The 15,000-nt window shown below is 40.5% G+C and overlaps 1 protein-coding gene across 2 annotated transcripts in view; it reads right to left on the bottom strand.

The window, feature by feature from the left end:
• LOC133609869 (retinal-specific phospholipid-transporting ATPase ABCA4-like) overlaps nt 1–15,000 on the bottom strand; it is a 600,088-nt gene that overhangs the window by 493,924 nt on the left and 91,164 nt on the right. For both annotated transcript variants that reach the window (XR_012050540.1, XM_061965894.2), the window contains exons 11-12: nt 5,194–5,310; nt 2,712–2,909 (exon numbers count right to left, since the gene is read on the bottom strand). Coding sequence is in view for 1 of the 2 variants with exons in the window: in XM_061965894.2 (XP_061821878.2) it covers nt 2,712–2,909; nt 5,194–5,310 (315 nt within the window). In the remaining variant the exon portion in view is untranslated. The remainder of the gene's footprint in view (nt 1–2,711; nt 2,910–5,193; nt 5,311–15,000) is intronic.

Here is a 15,000-nt window from a genome sequence, read left to right as displayed (position 1 = left end):
GAACTCGGTGTGGTGACGCCCTCCTAGTGAGAATTGAATCCTGTCTCTGTTCGATTTCCTTTGCTTCTTGTCTTGTCTAAACCTACTCAGTGGCCTAGTGGTTGGAGTGTTCGCCCTGAGATGGGTAGGTTGTGAGTTCAAACCCCAGCTGAGTCATACCAAAGACTATAAAAATGGTTCCCATTACCTCCCTGCTTGGCACTCAGCATCAAGGGTTGGAATTGGGGGTTAAATCACCAAAAATGATTCCTGGGCGCGGCCACCGCTGCTGCTCACTGCTCCCCTCACCTCCCAGGGGGTGATCAAGGGGATGGGTCAAATGCAGAGGACATATTTCACCACACATAGTGTGTGTGTGACAATCATTGGTACTTTAACTTTAACTACAAAGTAAACAAAAACAGAATGCTGGACGACAGCAAAAACTTACAGCGCGTGGAGCAGAGACGACATGACAATGAACAATGTCCACAGTAAGAAGGATAGCAACAACTTAAATATTATTGATTGCAAAAACAAAGCAGGTGCGGGGAATAGCGCTTGGAGGAAGACATGAAACTGCAACAGGAAAATACAGACAATCAGGAAACGCCACCAAAATAAGAGCGCAAGACACTACACGGCCTAGTGGTTAGAGTGTCCGCCCTGAGATGGGTAGGTTGTGAGTTCAAACCCCAGCTGAGTCATACCAAAGACTATGAAAATGGGAGCCATTACCTCCCTGCTTGGCACTCAGCATCAAGGGTTGGAATTGGGGGTTAAATCACCAAAAATGATTCCTGGGCGCGGCCACCGCTGCTGCTCACTGCTCCCCTCACCTCCCAGGGGGTGAACAACGGGATGGGTCGAATGCAGAGAATAATTTCGCCACACCTAGTGTGTGTGTGTGACAATCATTGGTACTTTAACTAACTTTAATAGATGTCATCGGTGTTTGAACCTGACATGAAGTAAGTTTCTTACAAGTATCATTATCACTGGAGGACGAGGAACAGCTAAACATGCTTCACTACACACCGTAGGAGGATACAATAGCTCACCGGCGTCACAGTGTAAACAAATGCCTTGGGTGGATCTACACCTGACATCCACTGTAATGCATACTTGCCAACCTTGAGACCCCCGATTTCGGGAGGTGGGGGGTGGGGGCGTGGTCGGGGGTGGGGAAGGGCGTGGTTGGGGGCGTGGTTAAGAGGGGAGGAGTATATTGACAACTAGAATTCACCAAGTCAAGAATTTCATATATATATATCTATTAGAGATGCGCGGATAGGCAATTATTTCATCCGCAACCGCATCAGAAAGTCGTCAACCATCCGCCATCCACCCGATGTAACATTTGACCAGAACCGCATCCGCCCGCACCCGCCCGTTGTTATATATCTAATATAGACGATGCAAGGCATTAGTGAGGTTATAAAGCTTTTGCCTGTTAAAGAAAGGAGACTGATCCAATGCAGCACAGACATTCGCGTGCCACGCTGTCACGGCCCAGACGCACACCAGTGCGCAATCATATGGGAGCCGCGCTGAGCGCACCTCCAAGCGCGTCTCGCTGCCGGCGACGGCCGGGTATATGGGCCCGACGCTCCAGCGCCATCCATTTTCAGGGCTAGTTGATTCGGCAGGTGGGTTGTTACACACTCCTTAGCGGGTTCCGACTTCCATGGCCACCGTCCTGCTGTCTATATCAACCAGGGTGAGCCCCACCCCTTTCGTGAGCGCACTGCGCGCGGAGTGACCCCTGTTACGCGCCCCCGGCAACAGGGGTGGCGGGCAGGTAAGCTGCGCGGGCAGGTAAGCTGCGCGGGCAGGTAAGCTGCGCGGGCGGAGCGCGCGGAGTGACCCCTGTTGGAGCTGGAGGGGGCGTGGCCTCCAGCTCCGGCTGAAAATCGGGAGATTTTCGGGAGAATATTTGTCCCGGGAGGTTTTCGGGAGAGGCGCTGAATTTCGGGAGTCTCCCGGAAAATTCGGGAGGGTTGGCAAGTATGCTGTAATGATACCAAGTGCAGGAGCGCATCTAGTCGATACTACTAGGATTATGTCGATATTTTTTCTTACGTTTCATCTGACATCACATGGACAAAGATAAGACCTTCTGGAGGAAAGTTCTGTGGTCAGATGAAACAAAAATGTAGCTGTTTGGCCACAATACCCAGCAATATGTTCGGAGGAGAAAAGGTGAGGCCTTTAATCCCAGGAACACCATTCCTACCGTCAAGCATGGTGGTGGTAGTATTACGCTCTGGGCCTGTTTTGCTGCCAATGGAACTGCTGCTTTACAGAGAGTAAATGGGACAATGGAAAAGGAGGATTAGCTCCAAATTCTTCAGGACAAGCTAAAATCATCAACCCCGAGGTTGGGTCTTGGGCGCAGTTGGGTGTTGCAACAGGATAATGACCCCAAACACACCTCAAAAGGGGTGGCTAAATCAGGCTAGAATGAAGGTTTTAGAATGGCCTAAAGTCCTGACTTAAACGTGTGGACAATGCTGAAGAAACAAGTCCAACACATTTAGCTGAACTGCACCAATTTTGTGGTCAAGTGGTCAAGCAGAAGCTTGTGGATGGCTACCAAAAGCGCCTTATTGCAGGTAAACTTGCCAAGGGACATGTAAGCAAATATTAACATTGCTGTATGTATACTTTTGACCACGATTGCGTGTGTGCACGGGACACAAAGATGTTTAAAAAAAATAGTGTCCACTCACGTCTCCGTATTGATTGAGCATCCCAATGACTCGGTCAGTTAGGTTGAAGATGTCCCGCCAATCAAAATCTGGCATACCGGCTGGTCGGTCCCCAGGTGGTCCGTTGTGCAGGAAGCTGAGGATGTGTTTGGCGGAGAACGGCGCCTCCTCTAGACTCCGGTCAATGAAATCCATCAATGACGGGTTCTGCAGAATGTCCTGAAATTGAAAAAAAAAAAAAGGAAAAAAGAGCACTTAGGGCAGGGCCTAAGAGTTCAATAGACAACCTGGTCGTGTGGCTTTTTTTCATATTGACCTTAAAGGGGAACATTATCACCAGACCTATGTAAGCGTCAATATATACCTTGATGTTGCAGAAAAAAGACCATATATTTTTTTAACCGATTTCCGAACTCTAAATGGGTGAATTTTGGCGAATTAAACGCCTTTCTAATATTCGCTCTCGGAGCGATGACGTCACATATTGCAGTCTACATGTATCTCTTGAGGTAGTTAAAAAGCTCCTCAGTGGCAAGGCCCCGGGGGTGGATGAGATCCGCCCGGAGTTCCTTAAGGCTCTGGATGCTGTGGGGCTGTCTTGGTTGACAAGACTCTGCAGCATCGCGTGGACATCGGGGGCGGTACCTCTGGATTGGCAGACCGGGGTGGTGGTTCCTCTCTTTAAGAAGGGGAACCGGAGGGTGGTATCACACTCCTCAGCCTTCCCGGTAAGGTCTATTCAGGTGTACTGGAGAGGAGGCTACGCCAGATAGTCGAACCTCGGATTCAGGAGGAACAGTGTGGTTTTCGTCCTGGTCGTGGAACTGTGGACCAGCTCTATACTCTCGGCAGGGTCCTTGAGGGTGCATGGGAGTTTGCCCAACCAGTCTACATGTGCTTTGTGGACTTGGAGAAGGCATTCGACCGTGTCCCTCGGGAAGTCCTGTGGGGAGTGCTCAGAGAGTATGGGGTATCAGACTGTCTGATTTTGGCGGTCCGCTCCCTGTATGATCAGTGCCAGAGCTTGGTCCGCATTGCCGGCAGTAAGTCGGACACGTTTCCAGTGAGGGTTGGACTCCGCCAAGGCTGCCCTTTGTCACCGATTCTGTTCATAACTTTTATGGACAGAATTTCTAGGCGCAGTCAAGGCGTTGAGGGGATCCGGTTTGGTGGCTGCAGGATTAGGTCTCTGCTTTTTGCAGATGATGTGGTCCTGATGGCTTCATCTGGCCAAGATCTTCAGCTCTCGCTGGATCGGTTCGCATACGAGTGTGAAGCGATTGGGAATCAGCACCTCCAGCACCTCCAAGTCCGAGTCCATGGTTCTCGCCCGGAAAAGGGTGGAGTGCCATCTCCGGGTTGGGGAGGATACCTGCCCCAAGTGGAGGAGTTCAAGTACCTCAGAGTCCTGTTCACGAGTGAGGGAAGAGTGGATCGTGAGATCGTCTGTGGCGGCATGCTGATACAATTTCGCTGCGCTTGTTGAGGGATGACAGGTCTGGACGGTATATAATAAACAGTTTCTCTTACCGTCCAGACCTGTCATCCCTCAACAAGCGCAGCGAAATTGTATCAGCATGCCGCCACAGACGGAAACACCTCCTAGGTAACACATGAGCCAATCACCACGCCCCTACGCCAGTCTGTACCTACCCACTCTGTGCCCTATACAAACCATGGTATGTGAATGCTTCCATTAAAATCTCCTGATGATTGAGGGAACCCCTCATGAAACAGGCCTGTAGAGATGAAGAAGTCTTGTGATTTTTTTTCCCACACATACATATATGGCACTCTACTACGGTATCGAGCACTATTTTTTGGATAACCTTATTAAGACATATATATATATATATATATATATATATATGAAATACTTGACTTGGTGAATTCTAGCTGTAAATATACTCCTCCCCTCTTAACCACGCCCCCAACCACTCCCCAGCCACACCCACGAACACCCCCCCCCCACCTCCCGAAATCGGAGGTCTCAAGGTTGGCAAGTATGGGTCAGAGCTACAGCATTCCTCTGTGGAGAGAGGAGAACCTTCCAGAAGGACACCCATCTCTGCAGGAATGTATGGTAGAGTGGCCAGACGGAGGCCATACCTTAGTAAAAAGTTTGCCAAAATGCACCAGAAAGACCATGAGAAACTAAATCCTCTGGTCTGATGAGGCAATGATTTTCGTGAATGCTTGGAGGAAACTAGGCCAGTACCATGCCTACAGCGAAGCATGCATCATGGTGTGGGGATGGTTTTCAGCGTAGAGTCAGGATAGAGGGAAAGATCATTTCAGCAATGAACAGAGACATCTTGGATGAAAACCAACGCTTTCCATCCAACCTGATGGAGCTTGAGAGTTGCTGCAAAGAGGAATGGACCAAACTGCCCAAAGACTTGAGACCGGAGGCTGGAAGGCAAATTGGTTGATGAAACATTGTTGTTACCCTACGCCAAAGGCCCTCAGGACTGTGGTCAGCACACTTTTTTCTTTTCCGTACCCGTATCATTTTGACCTGGACTCCATCTTGGAAGAAAGCCCAGATCTGGGGAGCCACTTCTTCCCAGGCCTTCCCCATCGTCTTTAACCGTCGCAGCTCTTCAAATGTCGAGTTGGCCTGCAGGAACAGCACAGGAGATGACTTTCACATGCAAAAAGCAGTATTCATTGTACACACACACACACACACACACACATTCTTGTATTTCTACCTTCTTGAGACCTCCGGAAAAATACCTACCTCCTTAGGACCATCCTTTCTAGATATATATATATTAAAAAAAAGGTATTTATGTTTTGTTAATTCTGGCCATTTCAGTTTCTTACACACACTTGTTATTGCATATGTTGGCCAGAGGGGGTGCACTTCAAATTTTTACACACACTTGTTATTTCATATGTTGACCAGAGGGGGAGCAAATCTATCAAAATGATAGATTTCACCAGCAGGGGTGCAAATGAGACATTCTCTATTAGATGTAATGTTTTTCTATATTGGGACCATGATTTATGTCATCACTTGTTCACACCTCCTCATATGGAAGCTACTTTTCCTTGTTGATGTCTCAAGAAGGGTAGAAATACAAGAACCCCCCCCCCACACACACACACACACATTCTTGTATTTTTTAATTTCTTGAGACCTCCAAAAAATGCCTACCTCTTTAGGACCACCCACTCTAGATACATAAAGATTGTATTTACAAAATTAATAATATATACATATAATGCAAATATAAAAAAGGTAAGCTTTTAGTTATTAATTACATTATTTTTTGTAATTGGTTTTTAATCTTCATTATTTACTTCAAGTTATTACAGTATGTCTCTATATACATATTCATTAATTTTTTTTAAATACATTTTGGCCAAAGGAGGCGCATTTCAATTTCTTACACACACTTGTTATTTCATATGTTGACCAGAGGGGGAGCACTTTTAAAAGCAACACACAGTCAATTTGAAAAATCCTTCCTTTTTGGGACCACCCTCATTTTGATAGATTTCACCACCAGGGGTGCAAATGAGACATTTTCTATTAGATGCAATGGTTTTCTATATTGGGACCATGATTTCGGTCCTAAGGTGTTCACACCTCCTCATATGGAAGCTACTTTTCCTTGTTGATGTCTCAAGAAGGATAGAAATACAGGAAGACACAAACACACGCTCACTCACACACACACACACACACACACACACACACACACACACACACACACACACACACACACACACACACACACACACACACACACACACACACTCACACACACACTTACACTCATTCTTGTATTTTCTACCTTTTGGATACCTCCGAAAAATACTTACCTCTTAAGGACCGCCCTTTCTAGATATATAAAGATTTGTATTTACAACATTAATAATATACATATACTATGCAAATATAAAAAAGGTAAGCTTTTATTTTTTTTTGGAATTGGTTTTTAATCCTAATTATTTACTTCAAGTTATTACAGTATGTCTATATACATATATATATATATTTTTTTTAAAACTAATTTTGGCCAAAGTGGCGCATTTCAATTTCTTACACACACTTTTTATTACATATGTTGGCCAGAGGGGGTGCACTTCAAATTTTTACACACACTTGTTATTTCATATGTTGACCAGAGGGGGAGCACTTTTAAAAGCGACACACAGTCAATTTGAAAAATCCTTCCTTTTTGGGACCACCCTCATTTTGATAGATTTCACCACCAGGGGGTGCAAATGAGACATTCTCTATTAGATGCAATGGTTTTCTATATTGGGACCATCATTTCGGTCCTAACGTGTTCACACCTCCTCATATGGAAGCTACTTTTCCTTGTTGATGTCTCAAGAAGGGTAGACATACAAGAACACACACACACACACACACACACACACACACACACACACACACACACTTGTATTTCTTACCTTCTTGAGACCTGAGAAAAATGCCTACCTCTTTAGGACCACCCATTCTAGATATATAAAGATTTGTATTTACAACATTAATAATATATACATATTATACAAATATAAAAAAGGTAAGCTTTTAGTTGTTTTTTTTAACTTTTTTGTAATTGGTTTTTAATCTTCATTATTTACTTGAAGTTATTATAGTATGTCTCTATATACATATTCATTTATTTTTTTAAATACATTTTGGCCAAAGGGGGCGCATTTCAATTTCTTACACACACTTGTTATTTCATATGTTGACCAGAGGGGGAGCACTTTTAAAACCGACACAAATTTGTATTTACAACATTAATAATATACATATACTATGCAAATATAAAAAAGGTAAGCTTTTATTTTTTTTTGGAATTGGTTTTTAATCCTAATTATTTACTTCAAGTTATTACAGTATGTCTCTATATACATATTTATTTATTTTTTTAAATTAATTTTGGCCAAAGGGGACACATTTCAATTTCTTACACACACTTGTTATTTCATATGTTGACCAGAGGGGGTGCACTTCAAATTTTTACACACACTTGTTATTTCATATGTTGACCAGAGGGGGAGCACTTTTAAAACTGACACAAAGTCAATCAGAAAAATCCGTCCTTTTTGGGACCACCCTCATTTTGATAGATGTCACCAGCAGGGGTGTAAATGAGACATTCTCTATTAGATGCAATGTTATTGGGACCATGATTTATGTCATCACTTGTTCACACCTCCTCATATGGAAGCTACTTTTCCTTGTTGATGTCTCAAGAAGGGTAGAAATACAAGAACCCCCCCACACACACACACATTCTTGTATTTTTTAATTTCTTGAGACCTCCAAAAAATGCCTACCTCTTTAGGACCACCTACTCTAGATACATAAAGATTGTATTTACAAAATTAATAATATATACATATAATGCAAATATAAAAAAGGTAAGCTTTTAGTTATTTATTACATTATTTTTTGTAATTGGTTTTTAATCTTCATTATTTACTTCAAGTTATTACAGTATGTCTCTATGTACATATTCATTAATTTTTTTTAAATACATTTTGGCCAAAGGAGGCGTATTTCAATTTCTTACACACACTTGTTATTTCATATGTTGACCAGAGGGGGAGCACTTTTAAAACCGACACACAGTCAATTTGAAGAATCCCTCCTTTTTGGGACCACCCTCATTTTGATAGATTTCACCAGCAGGGGTGCAAATGAGACATTCTCTATTAGATGCAATGTTATTGGGACCATGATTTATGTCACACCTCCTCATATGGAAGCTACTTTTCCTTGTTGATGTTTCAAGAAGGGTAGAAATACAGGAAGACACAAACACATGCACACACACACACACACACACACACACACACACACACACACTTACACACACACACACTTACACTCATTTTTGTATTTTATACCTTCTGGAGACCTCCGAAAAATACTTACCTCTTAAGGACCGCCCTTTCTAGATATATAAAGATTTGTATTTACAACATTAATAATATACATATACTATGCAAATATAAAAAAGGTAAGCTTTTATTTTTTTTGGAATTGGTTTTTAATCTTAATTATTTACTTCAAGTTATTACAGTATGTCTCTATATACATATTTATTTATTTTTTTAAATTAATTTTGGCCAAAGTGGCGCATTTCAATTTCTTACACACACTTGTTATTTCATACGTTGACCAGAGGTGGAACACTTCAAATTTTTACACACACTTGTTATTTCATATGTTGACCAGAGGGGGAGCACTTTTAAAACTGACACACAGTCAATCAGAAAAATCCGTCCTTTTTGGGACCACCCTCATTTTGATAGATTTCACCAGCAGGGGTGCAAATGAGACATTCTCTATTAGATGCAATGGTTTTCTATATTGGGACCATGATTGATGTCATCACTTGTTCACACCTCCTCATATGAAAGCTACTTTTCCTTGTTGATGTCTCAAGAAGGGTAGAAATACAGGAAGACACAAACACACACATACACACGCACACACGCACGCACACACACACACACACACACACACACACACTTACATTCATTCTTGTATTTTCTACCTTCTGGAGACCTCCGAAAAATACTTACCTCTTAAGGACCGCCCTTTCTAGATGTATAAAGATTTGTATTTACAACATTAATAATATACATATACTATGCAAATATAAAAAAGGTAAGCTAATATTTTTTTGGGAATTGGTTTTTAATCTTAATTATTTACTTCAAGTTATTACAGTATGTCTCTATATACATATTTATTTCTTTTTTTTAATTAATTTTGGCCAAAGGGGTGCATTTCAGTTTCTTACACACACTTGTTATTACATATGTTGGCCAGAGGTGGAGCACTTCAAAATTTTACACAAACTTGTTATTTCATATGTTGACCAGAGGGGGAGCACTTTTAAAACCGACACACAGTCAATCAAAAAAATCCGTCCTTTTTGGGACCACCCTCATTTTGATAGATTTCACCACCAGGGGTGCAAATGAGATCTCTATTTTTTGTTTTTTGTAATGTGCTTAAGGCCGATGACAAACGAGTCACGGACCACAGATGCCCCCTGTGCCGCACTTTGGGCAACACAGCTGTAGAAGCTAACTGTTGATGGCCACCATAGTCTTAGTACCGTAGTGTATTTGTTCATTCTACGGTCACATATGGGACGCGGGTTCGTCTTGTTTTATTACGTCAGTCTACCCCAGGGCAGCTGTGGCTATGAAAGTAGCTTACCACCACCGGGTGTGAATGAATGATGGGTTCGCTATATAAATCCCAGGTATTATTATTATTATTATTATTATTATTATTATTATTATTATATATTGCTGCCTTTGCACCTGTCAATGTTTACTTTTGTATCAACAAAACATCCTGACTTTGGAGCAATGTTCACAGACTCTAATATTTGGCTCTCTATTCGATGCAATGGTTTTCCGTATTGGGACCATGATTCCGGTCCTAACTTGTTCACACCTCCTCATATGGAAGGTACTTTTCCTTGTTGATGTCTCAAGAAGGGTAGAAATATGAGAACACACACACTCTCACACGCATTGTTGTATTTCTTACCTTCTTGAGAAGGTAAAAAAGGTAAAGGTTTAGTAATTTTTTTTATTATTTTTTTTATTTTAATCGTTTTTTAATCTTCATTAATTACTTCAAGTTATTATAGTATGTCTCTATATACATTTTTTTTTAAATTAATTTTGGCCAAAGGGGGCGCATTTCAATTTCTTACACACACTTGTTATTTCATATGTTGACCAGAGGGTGAGCACTTTTAAAAGCGACACACAGTCAATTTGAAAAATCCTTCCTTTTTGGGACCACCCTCATTTTGATAGATTTCACCACCAGGGGTGCAAATGAGATCTCTATTTTTTGTTTTTTGTAATGTGCTTAAGGCCGATGACAAAGGAGTCACGGACCACAGATGCCCCCTGTGCCGCACTTTGGGCAACCCAGCTGTAGAAGCTAACTGTTAATGGCCACCATAGTCTTAGTACAGTAGTGTATTTGTTCATTCTACGGTCACATATGGGACGCGGGTTCGTCTTGTTTTATTACGTCAGTCTACCCCAGGGCAGCTGTGGCTATGAAAGTAGCTTACCACCACCGGGTGTGAATGAATGATGGGTTCGCTATATAAATTCCAGGTATTATTATTATTATTATTATTATTATTATTATTATATATTGCTGCCTTTGCACCTGTCAATGTTTACTTTTGTATCAACAAAAAATCCTGACTTTGGAGCAATGTTCACGAACTCTAGTATTTGGCTCTCTATTCGATGCAATGGTTTTCCGTATTGGGACCATGATTCCGGTCCTAACTTGTTCACACCTCCTCATATGGAAGGTACTTTTCCTTGTTGATGTCTCAAGAAGGGTAGAAATATGAGAACACACACACTCTCACACGCATTGTTGTATTTCTTACCTTCTTGAGAAGGTAAAAAAGGTAAAGGTTTTAGTAATATTTTATTTATTTATTTATTTATTTTAATCGTTTTTTAATCTTCATTAATTACTTCAAGTTATTATAGTATGTCTCTATATACATTTTTTTTTTAAATTAATTTTGGCCAAAGGGGGCGCATTTCAATTTCTTACACACACTTGTTATTTCATATGTTGACCAAAGTGTGAGCACTTTTAAAACCGACACACAGTATAGTATGTCTCTATATACATTTTTTTTTTAAATTAATTTTGGCCAAAGGGGGCGCATTTCAATTTCTTACACACACTTGTTATTTCATATGTTGACCAGAGGGTGAGCACTTTTAAAACCGACACACAGTCAATTTGAAAAGAAAGCGCTATATAAATTCCAGGTATTATTATTATTATTATTATTATTATTATATATTGCTGCCTTTGCACCTGTCAATGTTTACTTTTGTATCAACAAAACATCCTGACTTTGGAGCAATGTTCACGGACTCTAATATTTGGCTCTCTATTCGATGCAATGGTTTTCCGTATTGGGACCATGATTCCGGTCCTCACTTGTTCACACCTCCTCATATGGAAGGTACTTTTCATTGTTGATGTCTCAAGAAGGGTAGAAATATGAGAACACACACACTCTCACACGCATTGTTGTATTTCTTACCTTCTTGAGAAGGTAAAAAAGGTAAAGGTTTTAGTAATATTTTATTTATTTTAATCGTTTTTTAATTTTCATTAATTACTTCAAGTTATTATAGTATGTCTCTATATAAAAACATTTTTTAAATTAATTTTGGCCAAAAGGGTCGCATTTCAATTTTTTACACACACTTGTTATTTCATATGTTGACCAGAGGGGGAGCATTTAAAAAAAACAAAAAAACGACACAGTCAATTTTAAAAACCCTCCTTTTTGGGACCACCCTAATTTTGACAGATTTCACCACCAGGAGTGCAAATGAGATCTCTATTTTTTTGTTTTTTAAAATGTGCTTATGGCCGATGACAAAGAAGTCACGGACCACAGATGCCCCCTGTGCCGCACTTTGGGCAACACAGCTGTAGAAGCTAACTGTTGATGGCCACCATAGTCTTAGTACCGTAGTGTATTTGTTCATTCTACGGTCACATATGGGACGCGGGTTCGTCTTGTTTTATTACGTCAGTCTACCCCAGGGCAGCTGTGGCTATGAAAGTAGCTTACCACCACCAGGTGTGAATGAATGATGGGTTCGCTATATAAATCCCAGGTATTATTATTATTATTATTATTATTATTATTATTATTATTATTATATATTGATGCCTTTGCACCTGTCAATGTTTACTTTTGTATCAACAAAAAATCCTGACTTTGGAGCAATGTTCACGGACTCTAGTATTTGGCTCTCTATTCGATGCAATGGTTTTCCGTATTGGGACCATGATTCCGGTCCTAACTTGTTCACACCTCCTCATATGGAAGGTACTTTTCCTTGTTGATGTCTCAAGAAGGGTAGAAATATGAGAACACACACACTCTCACACGCATTGTTGTATTTCTTACCTTCTTGAGAAGGTAAAAAAGGTAAAGGTTTTAGTAATATTTTATTTATTTATTTATTTATTTTAATCGTTTTTTAATCTTCATTAATTACTTCAAGTTATTATAGTATGTCTCTGTATACATTTTTTTTTTTAATTAATTTTGGCCAAAGGGGGCGCATTTCAATTTCTTACACACACTTGTTATTTCATATGTTGACCAGAGGGTGAGCACTTTTAAAACCGACACACAGTATAGTATGTCTCTATATACATTTTTTTTTTAAATTAATTTTGGCCAAAGGGGGCGCATTTCAATTTCTTACACACACTTGTTATTTCATATGTTGACCAGAGGGTGAGCACTTTTAAAACCGACACACAGTCAATTTGAAAAGAAAGCGCTATATAAATTCCAGGTATTATTATTATTATTATTATTATTATTATATATTGCTGCCTTTGCACCTGTCAATGTTTACTTTTGTATCAACAAAACATCCTGACTTTGGAGCAATGTTCACGGACTCTAATATTTGGCTCTCTATTCGATGCAATGGTTTTCCGTATTGGGACCATGATTCCGGTCCTAACTTGTTCACACCTCCTCATATGGAAGGTACTTTTCCTTGTTGATGTCTCAAGAAGGGTAGAAATATGAGAACACACACACTCTCACACGCATTGTTGTATTTCTTACCTTCATGAGAAGGTAAAAAAGGTAAAGGTTTAGTAATTTTTTATTTTTTTTATTTATTTTAATCGTTTTTTAATCTTCATTAATTACTTCAAGTTACTATAGTATGTCTCTATATATATATTTTTTTTTTTTTAATTAATTTTGACCAAAGGGGGCACATTTCAATTTCTTACACACACTTGTTATTTCATATGTTGACCAGAGGGGGAGCAGTTTTAAAACCGACACACAGTCAATTTGAAAAATCTCTCCTTTTTGGGACCACCCTCATTTTGACAGATTTCACCACCAGGGGTGTAAATGCGATCTTTATTTTTTTGTTATTTGTTATGTGCTTAAGGCCGATGACAAAGGGTTTTCTCCAGGGATGAATAGATAAGTCCTTCTTTAGCTACCGACTTGTTTTATCATATATTGCTGCCTTTTGCACCTGTCAATGTTTACTTTTGTATGCACACTAAATCAACAAAAAAAAAATCCTGACTTTGGAGCAATGTTCACGGACTCTAGTATTCGGCTCTCTATTAGATGCAATGGTTTTCCGTATTGGGACCATGATTTATGTCCTCACTTGTTCACACCTCCTCATATGGACGGTACTTTTCCTTGTTGGTGTCTCAAGAAGGGTAGAAATACAAGAACGCTCACACACACACACACATTCTTGTATTTCTTACCTTTTTGGGACTACCCTCATTTTGATATATTTCACCACCAGGGGTGCAAATGAGACATTCTCTATTAGATGCAATGATTTTCCGTATTGGGACCAAGATTTCGGTCATATGGACGCTACTTTTCCTTGTTGATGTCTCAAGAAGGGTAGAAATACAAGGACACTCACACACACACACACACGCTAGCTATCCCATACTTGCCAACCCTCCCGGATTTTCCGGGAGACTCCCGAAATTCAGCGCCTCTCCCGAAAACCTCCCGGGTCAAATTTTCTCCCGAAAATCTCCCGAAATTCAGGCGGAGCTGGAGGCCACGCCCCCTCCAGCTCCATGCGGACCTGAGTAATGTGTCACATTTTTGTGTTGATTTATTTATTTTATTTTGTGGTTTGAATTCGTTTTTGGAGCTGTCATTACACATTTATCAGTATTCACATTGGTCAGTAGGGGGCAGTAGGGCGTTTCTTCCCAATCGAATGCTATCACCTGCAGACCGGAAGTGTCTTGTCATTCTGATGAGCGCGACCAGTCAGTGAACAATTGAAACGCCCTGTGTGCTTTTTCCTCCTGTATAACAGGTTAGTTTTGGTGAATCAACTCACTGAATAATATCCATGTGATCTTTATAAGTTTAAGTACACATTCTGATGGTGGAGCCTAACTCTAAAGTGTTTGTGAGTTGTAGTTTGTATTTGTGAATGAATCCAGTGCACAGCTGCAGTAATCAATACAAAAAGGCGACGCGAGTGCGCAATGTTTATATAGGAACTTCTGATCCTAATTCAGACTCCCAAATTAGAGCTCCCGTTTTCTTATTGATTACAAAATGTGTATTTGTATAATGTGTGTGTTCTGAAATAGTGACAGAGAATAGAACAAGGATGGACAATTCAACCCTTAACTCAACAATGAGTGGATGAGTGTTATGTGTGTGTATATGTGTAAATGAATGAACACTGAAATTCAAGTATT

This window comes from Nerophis lumbriciformis, linkage group LG07, assembly GCF_033978685.3.
Source record: "Nerophis lumbriciformis linkage group LG07, RoL_Nlum_v2.1, whole genome shotgun sequence".
Classification (NCBI taxonomy): Eukaryota; Metazoa; Chordata; class Actinopteri; order Syngnathiformes; family Syngnathidae; genus Nerophis; species Nerophis lumbriciformis.
This window is presented reverse-complemented; position numbering and strand designations above follow the sequence as displayed.